Below are 16,466 nucleotides of genomic sequence, written 5' to 3'. Positions count from 1 at the left end.
CAATAATATGAAATCTATCTTTTGATAAAATTATCAACAACAGAGGTGTTAGTCAATATATAGGTTGTCCAAGAAAGAGTGCACACAATTATAACATTTTTATTGAGAAAATAAACAGAGCCAGGAGCATCCAGTCTTCACGGCATGAAACAGCAACTCACAACGTTTCCTGCAAGATAGAATGGAAGAGGTGCACGACCTGCAAGTTCGCCGGAATTAACGTCGATGGATTTCTTCCTTTAGGGGCACACAAATTACTTGTTTGCAAGATGTGAAAAACTGCATCATCCATTATGTTGAAATTTGAGCCAACACTTTCCAGTCTTTTGAATACCAGATTTATATTGTGCGAGTAACAAAGAGAGCTCAAAGTCGAAGTGCTGTTTCATGTGGTGAGAACCGTTCTGTTTATTTCCTCAATAAAAATGTTTAAAATGAGACCACTCATTCTCAGATTTCCTGCAAAAATGGCTCCAAGCTTACACACTAATCCAATAAATTATCACAGTTCATTGTTTCTAGTTAATAATGCAACACAAACACAAATAACCAGACTCTTGCTGAGTGCTACCAGTATACTGTCAGAGAATACATTTGAAGACAACTGGTGAACTGCATGATGCAGAAAAAATTAACTCTTAATGACTAATTCTTCATGACCGCAGTGTTCCACATACAGTGAACAGTATGTTTAATGCAGGACCCAAGGATCAGCAAGATTATTTGCACAGATCCTGGCAGGAATAACCCTCTTCAATGTGTGTATAAATGAATGGAAATCTTCTGCATGCCAAATAAAGCCTGTTTTATGGTTAACAAAAACAGTGCAGAATCTAGTCACTGTATATACTAACAGGAATAAAAACAACAATTTGAAATTGGATGTTTCTTCAAAACTAGACACATAATGGTAAAAACGATGTTTTTCAAAGGTTTGTAGAACTGTCACCATACCCAACAAAGATAATTAGCTGCAGTTTTATGACCTGTATATGCTACACAACTAACATTAAATGGCTCCAATGTCTTTCAGATTTCACAGATGCAGCACACAGCAGTGGTATGTCAAATCACATCTTTGTATATGGTGACACACATAAAATGTTAATGACTTCACATTTTAAGGTGTCTGTATATTAACCAAGAATCTAAAGCTTAAAGTTACCTGACTACATGATTTGGGTCCAGAAAAATTAAACATTTTCTAGGATAATTCATGCTAAAAACCATCCTTCTCACCCCTAATATTTGAACGATTAGTTGCTTGATTGGCTGGTTTAAAGTTGGTTCATCCCCAGATAATGTTCGGAACCATCAAGACATCAAATTATATTTAAAAACAAAAATTAAAAAACTTTAACCTAAAACTAATCTAACCTAATTTTTGTACCATAATAGCACGTTTTCTGTTTCAGACCATTAGTTATGTCACTATGAATTACTCACCAGAGCATTGCCGTGGACCATGTAAAGATGTGTCCTTCTCTTTACAACTCATTAGTGCGGTCATAAACAGCCTTGCCACGAATTTAAGGTCTTGTATGGGTAATGACCATAATTTTTTTCTTTCTTTGTCAAACATTGCTATTGAATTTCTAGCCCAAGATAACTTGTAAATATCATAAAGGGTATGAAAGAAATATCGGAAATATTCTTGCATTTAATGACCACATTTATCTGTTGTTGTTTTTGGGGGTTTATTTACTTTTACTAAGCCTATGAAACTATTTCAATTGAACTAACTCACCTAACCTGGATTTTCAGTTGTATTTACTTACTAGTAACACACACCATTTGAACTTACCACATGCAATTAGTCACCAAAGTGTAAAGATTTGTCCAGATTCGTTGAAAGCATCAGGAAGAAGCAGACATGCTTGATGAATATTAGGAAGTTTTAAGGTTAAGAATCCACAACTCCTAACTTTGTCTGTTAAAAAAAATGTATTCAAAAGGAAAGCCACCTTAAATGCAAATTAAATTAAAACACTGAAATTTCGTCATTATAATACAATTGCAGAACAGAAGGGTACAAAGAGATCTATGTTCCAATGCAACATTGTTGTTTAGATGCTGTGATAAAGCTCCTTGAAATCTTAGCTACTGAATAATACAGTAAAGCAACTACATGCACCGACCCCCATATCTCAAAGTATGAGCCTCAATAAAACTGCACTGGGCAAGAAAGGTAACTGGGATTCCATTCATGAAAACAGAAGGAATTCTTTTCACAGTATAAATCAGCCGGAGCATGAAGCTGATCACTCACTTCCATCCATTGCTGAGATAGGGTGGATTGAGTGTTACACCCCTTCTTCTAGGCAACATGGAGTTTTCCTCCGGGGGCTTCCCCAGTTTCTCTGTGGCATCCCAACAATTACTCCATTCACACACAGAAGAAGGCAATGGCAAACCACTTCTGGATCACCTGCCAAGAAGGTATATGAACAGGTCCCAGTCCGAGAAAAGGATGGAAGGATCCTGTTCATATGGACCTGTCATCAGACAGAACACTAAATAAAATAATTGGAATGGGTTACCAATGCCCATTGGGTAAAAAGAAAAATTTCATTGTCCCACTTAGGTTTTAGACAAAACAGTTCAGAATGTTGTCTTGGATAGAGTTTTGATTCTACAAATTAGTTTGTAGAGCTCTAATTGTACCAAAGGAAACATCACAGTACAAAATGTTATTTTAAGTATACAGAGGGATAAAAAAGTCCCAGAGTTTTAAACTCTGTGTACTAGAATGCTGATTGTTTCTTCCTACTGTAATCATCTTTTGGCAATATTCAACATTATTAGGCAAACAAGAAAAGCTGCACTGTTCAACACCTAGAATGTTTGCTGCAGGTTCAAGTCATGTCCTTCTGTTATTCTCTCTATGTGCATTTGACACAACTAGGCACATGAGAATTGTGCTTTTTGTTCTCGGCACTAGTGGAGGAGAACATTGATCTAATGTTAAAGCATTCTTCCCCGACTTTTTGGCTGGAAATAGTGATTTCTCAGATGCAACTCGTAGTCTCCAGCTCTTGACTGGTTAAGTGGATATATTAACAGGTAGTACATTAAAAGTCCGTAATCTACAAAGATGCCTCATGCAAGATACCCTGACTACATAAATGTGAAGGAGGGTACTTTTATGTAAAAGTTTGTACATAAGAAGGTACTGTAAAAGTATATGAATGGAGGAAAAATTAAACTCATTTACAACATGAATGAATTAGCAAATGTAACAGAAAGCAGTTATGTAATTCTTCTGAAATATAACAATAGGATGTTTTCTAGGTCAGCATTTTATATAATATATGCAAATAATTACAAATAGCCACATAGTAGGGACTTCTCAATTGTATTCATTAAACATGATTGTGTTCTATTCCTAAAATAAAGCCAGGAAGTTCCTGTAAACACACGGCTGAAACGCCTTCATTGGTGACAACTGGAAGCATCAGTAAATCAAATGAGACAAATAAAACAGCTTATTAGAAGCACATTCTTTCTTTCACGTAAAAATGCCTAAACAGGATTTTAATGTTTCTGAAAATGTCTGTTATTTTGAATGCGTAACTGAGCTCTGTGCTGGCACTGGGACCCTGAAAAATTTCTGTTGTCACAGCCACTGATTCAAATGCCAAAGCTAGTCATTCATGTTGACTCGTTCCAAGTAAATTATGCCCCTGAGATGCCCTGAGAGGAATAAGTTGATAGGTCTAAAAAAACAGGCCACAGAGGCCACAAAATCAATTTGGTTCATCTCGTCCATCAGCATGTGTGATGAGAGTCCAAACGCTGCTTTAAGTTGCAGGTAAAATGAACAGGAGCTTCCCCATTCGTAAACCACAGTTTGTTACACTGTCAATGGCACAGCCAACAATATTAAATGTAATTCTGTTCAAATGTAAATAAGACACTCTAAGAGTTGAAACACCAACAAATAAAGTGATATGAGGACATCACCTGCTATTCCTGTCCAAATATTACTTTTAAACTGATGTTTCATCACTGAACCCTCTAACAAGGCAACTGTGACCATTTGATTATAAGAGCTTCATCTTGGCTTGATTTTAGGAGTCGAACACAATCCTTATATATAACACACACAAACTCTTTGTTGCCATTATGAAGACGCACTTAAGGCTCTCAAGGAGGGAACAATTGCAAAGGCCATGTTAAAGTTCGAGAAGCAGCAACACAGAGTCAGAACTCTTAGCTGTAAGAGACTGTAGACTGTACTGGAATTAGTGTAATTTGATTAAACTTTATTCATTTAATTATGATAAATGAACAGACACCAATTGTAATGACCATTCATTAGTACCATCAGCAAATCTGTCACTGCATTTTAGTATCTAATGACCAGAAAGTCTTCAGATCTTTCTAGAGGGAACTCATCATCGTCATATTAAGTTCTTGCATCCAGACCTTCAAGAAATATAAAACTGTAACACTTAAGTAAATTTAAAATGAATACAGAGAGATATTTACCATATACCAATATTAATATTCAAAATATCTGATCACTTAAAGCTTTAAAAAGTAATCTACAGTCATCTGCTGACAGAATGTTAATTCTGACCAGGAAGTGAGTAGTCAGGGACAGAGATTACTAGACCTATTGCCCTCTTAATTAAGTATATGGTGTATATTGTGTCAGCAAGCACTGTTTGCTTTTACGAACTTTATTATGACAAGTGTTCACAGTGCATTCATCTTTTGTATTAACTCACATGATCTTGAGTGTCAACTGCAGTTTCTTTTCAGTTGTTCAACCCACCATGCATCTGCCTCTGCCTCTCTGCATCATCTCTTTGCTACTTAAGATTGGCGTGACTCTTGCCCCTTTTAACTTACTTCAACACCAAGAAATATATCAGTAAGTATTCCTTTTGAAGAATGATTCCCTTAATATTTTAGTTTTGTTTCCAGGATTTCCACCCTTTCTCGTTCTATTCCTGAGAAGGCCAAAACATGTGCCATGACGGAGGCAGTATGACCTCCGAAACGTTGGTTAACATCGACCAGACTACACAGCGCAACAACCCAGAAGACGGAAGTCTTCTTTATTATTACTCTTGTACGCTGCTACTTATAGTGGCAACGATATCAAATATTTCTCAAGTGGGCACAATGTATATTTTGTACTCCTTGGCCTTTGATTTAAGAATGATCATAATTTCCTGCAGTGGAGAACATGACCTCATTATGCTACTGAAAATTTTATTATTTGATGGTACCACACCATTGACCATGGAGTTGTTAACCCAACGTCCCTGAATTAGAAAATGAATAAACACACTAAATATTATTTAACAAACAGCATTTCATACATAGGAAGATAATATTAAAATCATCTCCTAACTGGTTCGAACACTCAGCAAGTACATCAAATATTGTAAGTTCTCCATCTGAATCTGTCATTGCACAATAAATTGTGAGTAAACACAAAATAGTCATGTATAATTTTTAGAAACCATCAGAAATAATAACTATCATTAGGACTACTAGAGCAGTTCTTAGCAAGTCAAAATGCCAATATATATGGCACAGTGTAGACTAATATTATAAACTTCAATTTAAATTACAGGCCGATTTTAGAGACAACAAAATTTCAGACCACTTATTTAAACATTGCCTATTATGCTTATGTTAATCCATTGATATTAGGTTATAATTCAAGGCCTTTTATTTCTGGTTGACAAGAATATTTTGGTTTGTATTGTTTTTTCTTTATGTCAATTAAGGGCATTTACAGAAGATTGAAGGAGTTTCATTATTTCATGCAACTTATTTGAAGAAAACCCTTGGTGCCACTTACGGTGGTTTTAGTGGATATATTTATTTATAATATTACCATAACAAATCAGCACTTCAGTACAGTTTATTTCCATCAACCCTAGCCAATAATCTGGTGATTTTCTCCACTTAATGAACATTTGTGCGATGCAGTTTTCAATATATTGTATGCACAAACCCTGTGTAAATGAATTAATATACAATGGACGCCACTCAAGCAATGTGTTGAATCTGGTTCACCTTACATGTTTTTGCAGTCAGAGTATATGTACATATTGTTCTGTTACGTTGTAAAAGGTTTTTTACCTCATATATATCTCCATTGTTTTTATTTTTCTTTGTATGTGTGTGTTCATACAGAGAATGTCCTTCAGTGGACATAATTAGTTCTATCTGAATCTGAGATAATCCGTTAAAGTTTGAGTCTTTGCTGAAAAAGGTAATGTATTTTTACAGCTGCACAGTTTTTGGTTATGCATACTACACTGTGCCTCTTTAAAAATTTTGTTCAAATTTGAGTCATAGATTTTATTGTAATAGTCCTTGTTATTTCAGATCTGAACCTGGTCGATTGGAGTCCGAACAACATTCTGGCAGTTGCTCTTAACACCAGTGTGTATCTGTGGAATGTTGGTAATGGTGCTACTCAGAAGTTGCTCAGTCTGGAAGGGAGTGATTTTGTATGTTCTGTGAATTGGATGCAAGAAGGAGATTGTCTTGCTGTGGGAACAAGTATGGGAGTTATACATGTTTGTTATGTTACCCAAAAAGTATATATTTATCCACTAACAGAATTAGCTGCGTGTAAATTGCCTGCTCTTGAAAGATGTTACCTTCAAGTTAAGTGGGAGGTGTGGATGAAACACCTGTATTCTTTGATATGACTACCAATGTGACAATATTGACGTTAAACATTCAAAATAGTGGTGGCTATGGACTAACTTAGAATAAGAAAAAGAAGAAGAAGAAGTTCTGCTCTCATTTCATGACATTTGAATGAATATTTTTGGGTTCTCATTGTTTTGTAATTTTAGAATACTCAAAATGATTAATTGAATTGTTTTGCTTTCAAAGTTGTGGGATTGCAGCAATATGAAGCGAGTACGTATCATGGGCGGTCACTCTGCACGTGTCAGCTCTCTGTCGTGGAATTCCTACATTCTGAGCAGTGGTTCTGCTAGTGGTCAGATCATTCACGATGATGTTCGACTTAGAGATCACAGTGTGGCTGTGTTTTCTTCTCATACACAAGAGGTGAGAAACCGTGCATAGCGAACTCCCGGAGGATGGAGACAATAGTTTGTGCTAACTATGCAGAATCCATTGGCATGTTTACAGACAGATTCATTCCCACAACTAAATGAAGGTCTACTATCCATCATTTAATCACTTCTGCTGACAAACTACAAACATTACGTAGGCCAGTTTTAACAGTACCCTGGTCTGCTATCCCTCCCCACCACACCAAAGGTCATGCCATAACTTACGCTGTTAACTGCAGGGACCTAAGTTTCTGTACAGGGTAGTGATATATTCATGGCAGGAACAGATTATAGTTTTGGGAAGGAACACTGGCGCTACGAATGTTTCAGATAAGTGTTACTAAAATGCTATGTCACGTTGACAAATGTGCATTTTCCCCCTCACATCCCTCTTTAACCTCTGCTTTTAGATTAAAATATTCACATGCATGCAGTCTCTTGAGAAAACTCCCACGTTCATAACGTCATTTATATTGGATGTGTTATTGATAACTTCACTGTTTTCAGGTTTGTGGACTAAAGTGGTCTCCAGATGGCAGATACCTAGCCAGTGGTGGAAATGACAATATGCTGTACATTAGGCCAGTTGTTGCAGGACGAGCTTACTCACACTCCCAACCTTTATACTCTCTCAGGTAAGTGGATACTTGATGATGTAGTTTCGTATTTGTGATATGAGTGGACGTCGTACTCTATCATATAAACTCCATGAAAATAATAAAATGCGATTGTAGACATATATTGTATCTTGAAACTGTTCCAGTATTGGTAACTTGATTGTATTTTAGTCCAACATTCTTGGGCTGTCAGTCATATCAGTTGATTAAAAATCACCATTGTTTCAGGGACCTTCTCCTTCTCCATGATCATTGCTCTAGACACACAAATGATTTTCACAAGGGAATGACAAACACGTTTTCAGTTTAGTAGAATTGCACTGCAAAAATTGTGACATTCCATTCCAATAGAGAGATGCTTATTTTCCTGCTGTGTTGTAATTTCCAGTGTTTGTTTGTAGTGCACATCAAGCAGCTGTGAAGGCATTGGCAAGCGGTGGTGGAACAGGAGACAGATGCATTCGCTTTTGGAACTGCAATACTGGTTGTTGTTTCAACACCATCGACACTAAGTCTCAGGTAAGGCCTGGATATTTACTGTATTTAAGACCCCTTGACTGCCATGACTATAGAAAGTACATAACTGCTTAGGCTGATGCACTATTAAGTTTGGAAGGTACAGTAGCACATCTATAGTTATTAAGTGAATAATTATTGTTTTATTTAAAAATCTGGGCAGCCATGTTAGTGTTGTGTCAAAAACCAGCATTTCAGAGACACTGATAATGGAGACGGAGCTAGTCTCTGAAACGTTGATTTTTCACTCCACATTGACATGTCTGGTCATTTGAGAAGATTTTATAACAAATAAGTAACGTGACTTGTGTTTGTCAATTTACAAACATCTCAAATGTGTGGACTGTTGCCTAACTACTGCATGATTATCTTGTTGAAGCTTGTAATAAAATGGCCATTACCTTCATATTCAACTACTGTCTTCTGTTTGTTAGACATTATTACCACTAAGGGAAGGTTTATGAATGAAAAATCTTTATGTGTGTGTTAAACATTTTTTCATCCTCTTACTTCATAATTGTCTTGAATTTTTAAATCTGTCAGTCATTTGTCTCCTTGGACTGGGTTATTTAGTTGATTTTGTTACTTCCTTGAATCCACTGAAATATTTACACTGTAAAAAATTTCTTACAGGTATGCAGTCTTCAGTGGTCAGCTACATACAGAGAACTCATCTCAGGTCATGGCTACGCAAATAATCAACTAATTATCTGGAAATATCCATCAATGACAAAGGTAAATGATCATAATTTTAGTGAGATGAAATGTTAATAGAGAAGGGATTGAAAATGAATTGGTTATTTCTGAAAGGTTTGTGTTGGGAGATGTCTACGAAAGTTCACTCAGGATATTTTCATGTATTTTAAAATTATACATATATAATTGTTTAGTTGGAAGATAAATTTATTTCACACTTATTTTTCAGCATCCTGTGGCTGAGATTTAATTCTTGTAGAACAGGCTTGTGTTAACAGCCACTTTTGTATATTATTGTCTGACTTAGTGTTTAGCACCAAAAACATGATGATGATTAACAAATATTTTGTAACCAAAAGTCTTCTTCCCCCACTCTCTATTTGCTTCATCTTAAATCATGAGTCAGTATACGTATTTATGCCGCAGTACATGGCACCAACATGAGAACCTGAAATCTCAGAAAACGTTTTTCCAATACTGTCACGGCAAACTTTGTAATTTATGTTTATTTTGATATTGTTCCCATCACCTTTACTCTGCCGTGCTTGAGGGAATGAAAGAAGAAAATGGGGTGGTTTTCCTGGGCTCTCAATTTGGTCTCAACCCACACCTCCTATGCTTCTTCCTCTTGACCTTCCTTCTCTCTCTGTTGTGTTTTTTAACCTGTCATTCCCATCTTTATCACAGCCTCCATTGTGAACATTTTCCTTTCACTTTCATGTTCAAAGCCTTCTTTGGGATTTGTCTATTATTCATTCTTAATAAACCATTGCCCATACCATCTCATTCTGTTCTTTGTTAGTTTTTCTTCCATGGCATTTAACTTAGATTCTCTTTCATTTTTTTAAATTTTTTATCCTATCTCTTTTAGTATTTCAGTCTTTGCTTCTTCAAAATTGCATCTCTGCTGCCATTAATCTAGTAGTTCAGGATTTTACTATTTAACATAAGAATTATGATCCTTAAATTTGGATTGAAACTCTTTTATTTTCATCATTGCACTGGGTAAATATTTTAAATTTGTACAGGAACCACAGACATTAATAACTTCTGTGGTCCCCGTACAAATTTATAAAGTATTTCCATAAAATATTTTTCATCTAAATGTCAGACAGGATCTTGTCGTCCAAACAAAACACTAACACAACACGAATACCAGTACCACCTTCTGCGGGCAGAGTCAGTTTGTATTTTTACTGCAAGAGTTTATTGCCAAACCCCAAAGCTGGAGAACTGGTCCTTGCACAATTTTATCAGTAAAATGAGAGCATTGATTAAGTTAATTAAATCAAGTCTTGAATTAATTTCATGTTGCTGAATTAACTGGACACACAGCACGGGTATTGCAACTGGCTGTCTCCAGATGGAAGCACAGTGTCGTCTGCTGGTGGAGATGAAACTTTTAGATTGTGGAAATGTTTTGCTCCTCATCCTATCAAGAAGAAGAAAGAGATAAGAGACTCTAAGGCTGCTCCGAGCATGTTTAAGGGAATTCGATGATGAAATTTGGTCACACAAATTATAATGTATCTATTGAAATATTCAATTCTTCAATTCTAGCAGAATAATGTAGAAAAATTTATGGGCATCAGTTTAGGCTGTAGCTAAGCTTTCCTTGTGTTCAAAAATTGTTATAATGCGGAAAGGTTGAGAATTTCTCTTCTTTGAGAATGCATGAGTGATGAAGTACTTGACTTAAGATATGTGTCAATTCTGGGCTTTTGTGAATGTGGTAATGAACATTGCCTGAGGTTTCATAACATCACAGAGTTATGTGAACAGCTGAATAAAAAAATGTAGTTTGTTAGACAGGACTTGCCATAAAATATTGAAATTTGTGTTCAATCTCTGAGTGAAATAAGTCAGACTGTATTCTGGTATCATTAATACCAAATGTTATTTTTCTTTCTTGTAGGACAGAACATGAAAAAACTCTAAGGCAACTAGAGTACCATTTTTTATCCATCATAAAGAACACAAAAAAATGGTTCTTTCCTGAATTTGGCTTCACTAGTGTTGGTGCATTAGCTGTACCATTACTTTATATTCATACTTTGTTCTTTGTTATATTACATTTGATACACTTCTGTAATGTCCCTGTCCTAGACATCTATTTATTTCTTCTGTAAATATGATGTAGAGTGAGACTTTACTGGTACAAACTATGGAAGAGCACATGCTAATGAATGCCATTTGGCAAGACAGCTTCAGATTTTCTCCTTGCCACTACATCCGGACTGGCCACCGTAGTCTTTTATGTAGTGGGAACTGGGAACTCTTTCCCCAAGGATTGAAGTGGCCAGAGTGTGAAGCTGTTCACTTGTATCCATTTAGTGTTCATGTGCCTTACTTCCATGTTTACACATATTCAAGGCAAGGGAACAACTTTATATTTTGCTTCTACATATTAATGTAAAGTTTTGTTTTCTTGGCGGCAGTATTAATTATCGGTTTGGGGGGGGTGTATTAAGACTTGGTTTTACCTACTGAATGTAAATATTTTTATATATCGCAGAGAGCTAATTTTTTCCCTATTTTACAATTTAATACAGTGCCAGGAACCATTCTAAACCCAGCTGCTGAGAAATTGGATGTGATTAGCACGAGGCTGGAGGCCCGCCAGCCTCGTGTTAAAGGGTAAGGTAATAAAACATCGAGTAATAGTCAGGACATTACAAAGAAGTCATCAGATGTGTCAAGCAGAGTCCATGATTGTAAAGAAGAAACCAGTTCATTTGTTAGTGCAGAGGAAGGAAGACAGAAATCCAAATTACAAAATGAGAAATGGACAGTAAACTGAATTGTATGTTCCTCTAAAACTTTGGTAAACTACAATCCTGTTTCTACTGTACCGTCAATAAACTCCAGCATTAAAGTAAATGCTTCATAGATTCCCTTGTTCACTAATCGAGCTACAAGTACGAAAATAATATTGCAGCTATTTGATCCTTAACTTCGTTCCTGGTACTAATACTAACACTGCAAAAGGGAATGAATTTTCTTTTCTGTATTTCATCCATTCCTTACGTTTACGGAATTACAAATTTTAAGAGCATCAAGCCCATTGGGTAACACAGATGGAGTGTGAAGCATTGAAGTTACGAGAAATACACACATCTAGAAAGTTCTAATTGTGTAATCTTGAAGGTAAGATACCACTTGTGTAACATAGGTGTAAAAGGAAGGATAATATTAAAATGTTTTTGAGGAACTACAGTATGTGGGAAGGGTTCAACTACCGACTTTTGTGAATAAGTTAATGAACTTTATTGTAAATATCCAAGAACATTTTCAAACTAATTCTGCTATACACCGTGTCAACACAAGGAACAAAAATAAGCTTCATAGACCAATTGCTAACCTCTCATGTTTTCAGCAGAGTGCATATTATGCAGGATCAAAATTTTCAACAGTCTACCATCAAATCACACAAATCTTGTAAATAAAAAGGCACAATTTAAACTAGCATTAAAAAAAATTACTTAATTACACACTCCTTTTACTCTGTCGATGAATTTCTAATGTTCACAATAAAATGCACTGGAGGAATGTAAGCTGAGAAAATTGTGGCAGATACTCATTCCGGGATGAAAGCATCAGTACATGTGTACTAAATAATCGTGATGCATCCAGATTATGATTGTGTTGACATGACTTTTCATTATGGTCTGACTAAAATAAAGTTGCTACAAGTGCATGTACTGTTTCTTTGCAAGACCTTATTCCAAGTGAAGATGAAGATGAAGATGAGGAATCAGAAAAGTCTGAAATAGAAGCCCCTAAGTCTTTATCAGAGAAGCAGAAAAGAAGGTTGGTTAAGTAAGTGTATCATGACTTGTATAGTGTTTTTCTTTGGAGTTGTATGAATGTGCTAGCATTTAATCATACAGTGAAAGCAGTTTCTTCAGTTATGCTCTTCTGTATCTTTACATGAAGGCTATACTAATGTGCAATTACTGAAACGTTCCTTTAGCCCTAATAAGACTCATAAGTGTTTTATTGCATTCATGTTTTCTTGTGCAAATTCATAGAAGTCTTTGGCTGTCAGTATTTGCTTGTCATTAGGACATTGAGGGCTTTCTCCAGCTGCCTGTAATTATGCTGTGCCACCTACTGGGATAGTTGAGTTAGTATAGTGACTAGCTGTGAGCTGGACAACTAGGGTTTGATCCCCGACCGGGGCAGAGGATTTTTCCTCTAGCCTCTGCGTCCATACCGTCTCTGGGGCCCACCCAGCCTCCTATCCGTTGGGTACCTGAGTCCTTTCCTTGAGTTAAAGAGTGACCAGGGCATGATGCTGACTACTCACCATCATCTAGTGCTGAGGTCAAGAATGATTACGCGCTCTACCCTGTCTCCCCCCAAATGACCTAGATGGGTGTAGCAGGACTGCTTTTCACGTACAGCATCACAAGGACTTTTGCCTTGATTGACAGCAAAGACTTACCACTCTGCAGCAATTCCAACTTTGTTATGATTTACACGTTAGGTAACATTTTTATTTTTAGTGTACTGTGATGCAACTGCATATTTTAAGTACAATATCTTTCTCATTTTGCTATCCTGTGTCTTGACATAATAAATCTTCCGCAAAGCATAAAATGTGCTTGTTATGTTCAGTCCTTCTTACCATTATACAGGCAGTTACTCATCACTCCCAAGGCAACATCATCATAATGTCAAATTGGGCCATGCACTGTTAATTGTGTAATTAAATGCCTCATTTTCCGAATTTTTCAAATATATTAAAAAGCACACTTTGCAAATCTGTATTAAGAATTTAACCTTTTTACAAACAATTGAACTATTTATCTAGAATATAAACAATTAAACTAAAAACAATTTAATTAAAAGCAATTTAATTAAAAACACTGTTTAACTAATACAATTAAACTAAAACAATTTAACTTTTTTACTAAAACATTATAAAATATTTAACTAAAATATGAACAATTAAACTAAAAACAATTCAATTAAAAGCAATTTAATTAAAAACACTGTTTAACTAATACAATTTAACCTTTTTACAAACAATTGAACTATTTGTCTAGAATATAAACAATTAAACTAAAAACAATTTAATTAAAAGCAATTTAATTAAAAACACTGTTTAACTAATACAATTTAACTTTATTACTAAAACAATTAAACTAAAACAATTTAACTTTTTTACTAAAACATTATAAAATATTTAACTAAAATATGAACAATTAAACTAAAAACAATTCAATTAAAAACAGTTTAACTAATACAATTTAACTTTTTTTTACAAACAATTGAACTATTTATCTAGAATATAAACAATTAAACTAAAAACAATTTAATTAAAAGCAATTTAATTAAAAACACTGTTTAACTAATACAATTAAACTAAAACAATTTAACTTTTTTACTAAAACATTATAAAATATTTAACTAAAATATGAACAATTAAACTAAAAACAATTCAATTAAAAACAGTTTAACTAATACAATTTAACTTTTTTTTACAAACAATTGAACTATTTATCTAGAATATAAACAATTAAACTAAAAACAATTTAATTAAAAGCAATTTAATTAAAAACACTGTTTAACTAATACAATTTAACTTTATTACTAAAACAATTAAACTATTTAACGAATATATAAACAATTAAACTAAAACAATTAAACTTTTTTACTGAAACAATTAAAATATTTAACTAAAATATGAACAATTAAACTAAAACAATTCAATTAAAAGCAATTTAATTAAAAACACTGTTTAACTAATACAATTTAACTTTTTCACAAACAATTGAACTATTTATCTAAAATATAAACAATTAAACTAAAAACAATTTAATTAAAACACTGTGCAACTAATACAAATTTAATTTTATTACTAAAACAATTAAACTATTTAACTAATATATAAACAATCAAACTAAAACAATTTAATTAAAACACTATTTAACTAATACAATTTAACTTTTTTACTAAAACAATTAAAATATTTAACTAATATAACTAACTAACTAACTAGATGGCTTACCGAACCCGAAGGTTCATCACCGAATTAACCAAAGCCCTCCACCGGACCCTGTCCTGGGCCAACAAAATCCAGTCTCCTTCAACTCCTATCTCCCATAGATCCCGCCTGAGATTATCCTCCCATCTACGTCTAGGTCTCCCCAGAGGTCTCTCCCCCTCAGGCTTCCCAAATAGTGGACCCAACCAACCAGATGCCTTACCGAACCCGAAGGTTCATCACCGAATTAACCAAAGCCCTCCACCGGACTCTGTCCTGGGCCAACAAAATCCAGTTTCCTTCAACTCCTATCTCCCATAGATCCCGCCTGAGATTATCCTCCCATCTACGTCTAGGTCTCCCCAGCGGTCTCTTCCCTTCAGGTTTCCCAACCAGTACCCGTTGCACACCTCTTGTCCCATCCATGCGCGCTACATGTCCCGCCCATCTCACTCTTCTCGACTTAATCACCCTCACAATACTGGGGGAGCAGTACAGATTTTTAAGCTCGTCATTGTGCAGTTTTCTCCACGCACCATCGTCTTCCCTCTTAGGCCCAAATATCCTCCTCAACACCCGATTCTCAAACACCTGCAATCTGTGTTCCTCCCTCTGAGTGAGAGACCATGTTTCGCACCCACACAAAACAACGGGCAAAATTTTTGTTTTGTATACTTTAATTTTCAGGTTCTTAGAAATCAGACGGGAAGACAAAATATTTTGGACTGAGAAGTAGCAAGCATTTCCGGAATTTAGTCTCCTCCTAACTTCCTCATGAGTGTCATTTTGATTTGTTATTGTTGTTCCCAAATATTTGAACTTTGTAACCCTTTCAAAGGATTTATTAGCCACCCTAAGATAATTTTGCCCGCCTGTCTTCTGATGACGAGATACTAAGATGTACTTAGTTTTTTCTGAATTTACTTCCAGCCCCATTTAACTAATATATAAACAATTAAACTAAAGCAATTTAATTAAAAACACTATATAACTAACACAATTTAACTTTCTACTAAAACAATTAAAATATTGAACTACAATATAAACAAACAACTTAATTAAAAACACTATTTAACTAATACAATTTAACTTTTTTACTAAAACAGTTAAAATGTTTAACTAATATATAAACAATTAAACTAATACAATTTAACTGTCCACTGAAACAATTAAAATATTTAACTAAAATATAAACAATTAAACTAAAACAATTTAATTAAAACACTATTTAACTAATATAATTTAACTTTTTCACAAACAATTGAACTATTTATCTAAAATATAAACAGTTAAATCAAAAACAATTTAATTAAACAGTTTTTGACTAAACAATTTACTGTTTTCATTACAACAATTTAACTATTTAACTGAAACTATTTAACTTTTCAACTATACTACTACTATACTAATTTAGCTGATTCACGATGTCTTAAATGGCCGATGCAAACATCACGTCATCCATTTCTGGAGTCTGCAAAGGAAATAAACATTTGGATCAGATCAGAACTGGAATTACGGCTAACAAGTATGCAATTGCATGCAGCTAAAGTTTATGAACATATTTTATAATTTTTATTCTTAAAT

At 34.6% G+C, this 16,466-nt stretch overlaps 3 protein-coding genes across 10 annotated transcripts in view; 2 read left to right on the top strand and 1 right to left on the bottom strand.

Moving 5' to 3' along the window:
• The first annotated feature begins 968 nt into the window (after positions 1-968).
• LOC147871419 (cell division cycle protein 20 homolog) lies at positions 969-6,683 on the top strand. Its single transcript, XM_087361311.1, has 3 exons — positions 969-1,060; positions 1,416-1,545; positions 6,355-6,683. The coding sequence occupies exons 1-3, from the start codon at positions 1,043-1,045 to the stop codon at positions 6,681-6,683; spliced, it is 477 nt and encodes a 158-aa protein (XP_087217437.1). The 5' UTR covers positions 969-1,042.
• Positions 4,904-16,466, top strand: part of LOC110827183 (cell division cycle protein 20 homolog) — a 19,251-nt gene continuing 7,688 nt past the window's right edge. Inside the window, exons 1-6 of one of the 5 annotated variants that reach the window (XM_087361290.1) lie at positions 6,390-6,531; positions 6,874-7,053; positions 7,569-7,696; positions 8,080-8,197; positions 8,828-8,929; positions 11,031-12,107. In XM_087361290.1, the coding sequence (XP_087217416.1) occupies positions 6,892-7,053; positions 7,569-7,696; positions 8,080-8,197; positions 8,828-8,929; positions 11,031-11,306 (786 nt within the window). In that variant the 5' untranslated portion in view covers positions 6,390-6,531; positions 6,874-6,891 and the 3' untranslated portion in view covers positions 11,307-12,107. Of the gene's footprint in view, positions 7,054-7,568; positions 7,697-8,079; positions 8,198-8,827; positions 8,930-10,225; positions 10,778-10,805; positions 12,108-16,466 lie in introns of those variants that run through there. The other 4 variants (XM_087361294.1, XM_087361293.1, XM_087361291.1 and 1 more) reach the window with 4 other exon arrangements.
• LOC147871418 (RAC family serine/threonine-protein kinase homolog) overlaps positions 14,604-16,466 on the bottom strand; it is a 14,871-nt gene continuing 13,008 nt past the window's right edge. For all 4 annotated transcript variants that reach the window (XM_087361283.1, XM_087361284.1, XM_087361285.1 and 1 more), the window contains exon 13: positions 14,604-16,353. The gene's annotated coding sequence lies outside the window, so the exon portion shown is untranslated. The remainder of the gene's footprint in view (positions 16,354-16,466) is intronic.

This window comes from Zootermopsis nevadensis, unplaced genomic scaffold, assembly GCF_977971745.1.
Source record: "Zootermopsis nevadensis isolate Lab colony 2312 unplaced genomic scaffold, Znev_1.0 Znev_ptg000057l, whole genome shotgun sequence".
NCBI classification, from domain to species: domain Eukaryota; kingdom Metazoa; phylum Arthropoda; class Insecta; order Blattodea; family Termopsidae; genus Zootermopsis; species Zootermopsis nevadensis.
This window is presented reverse-complemented; position numbering and strand designations above follow the sequence as displayed.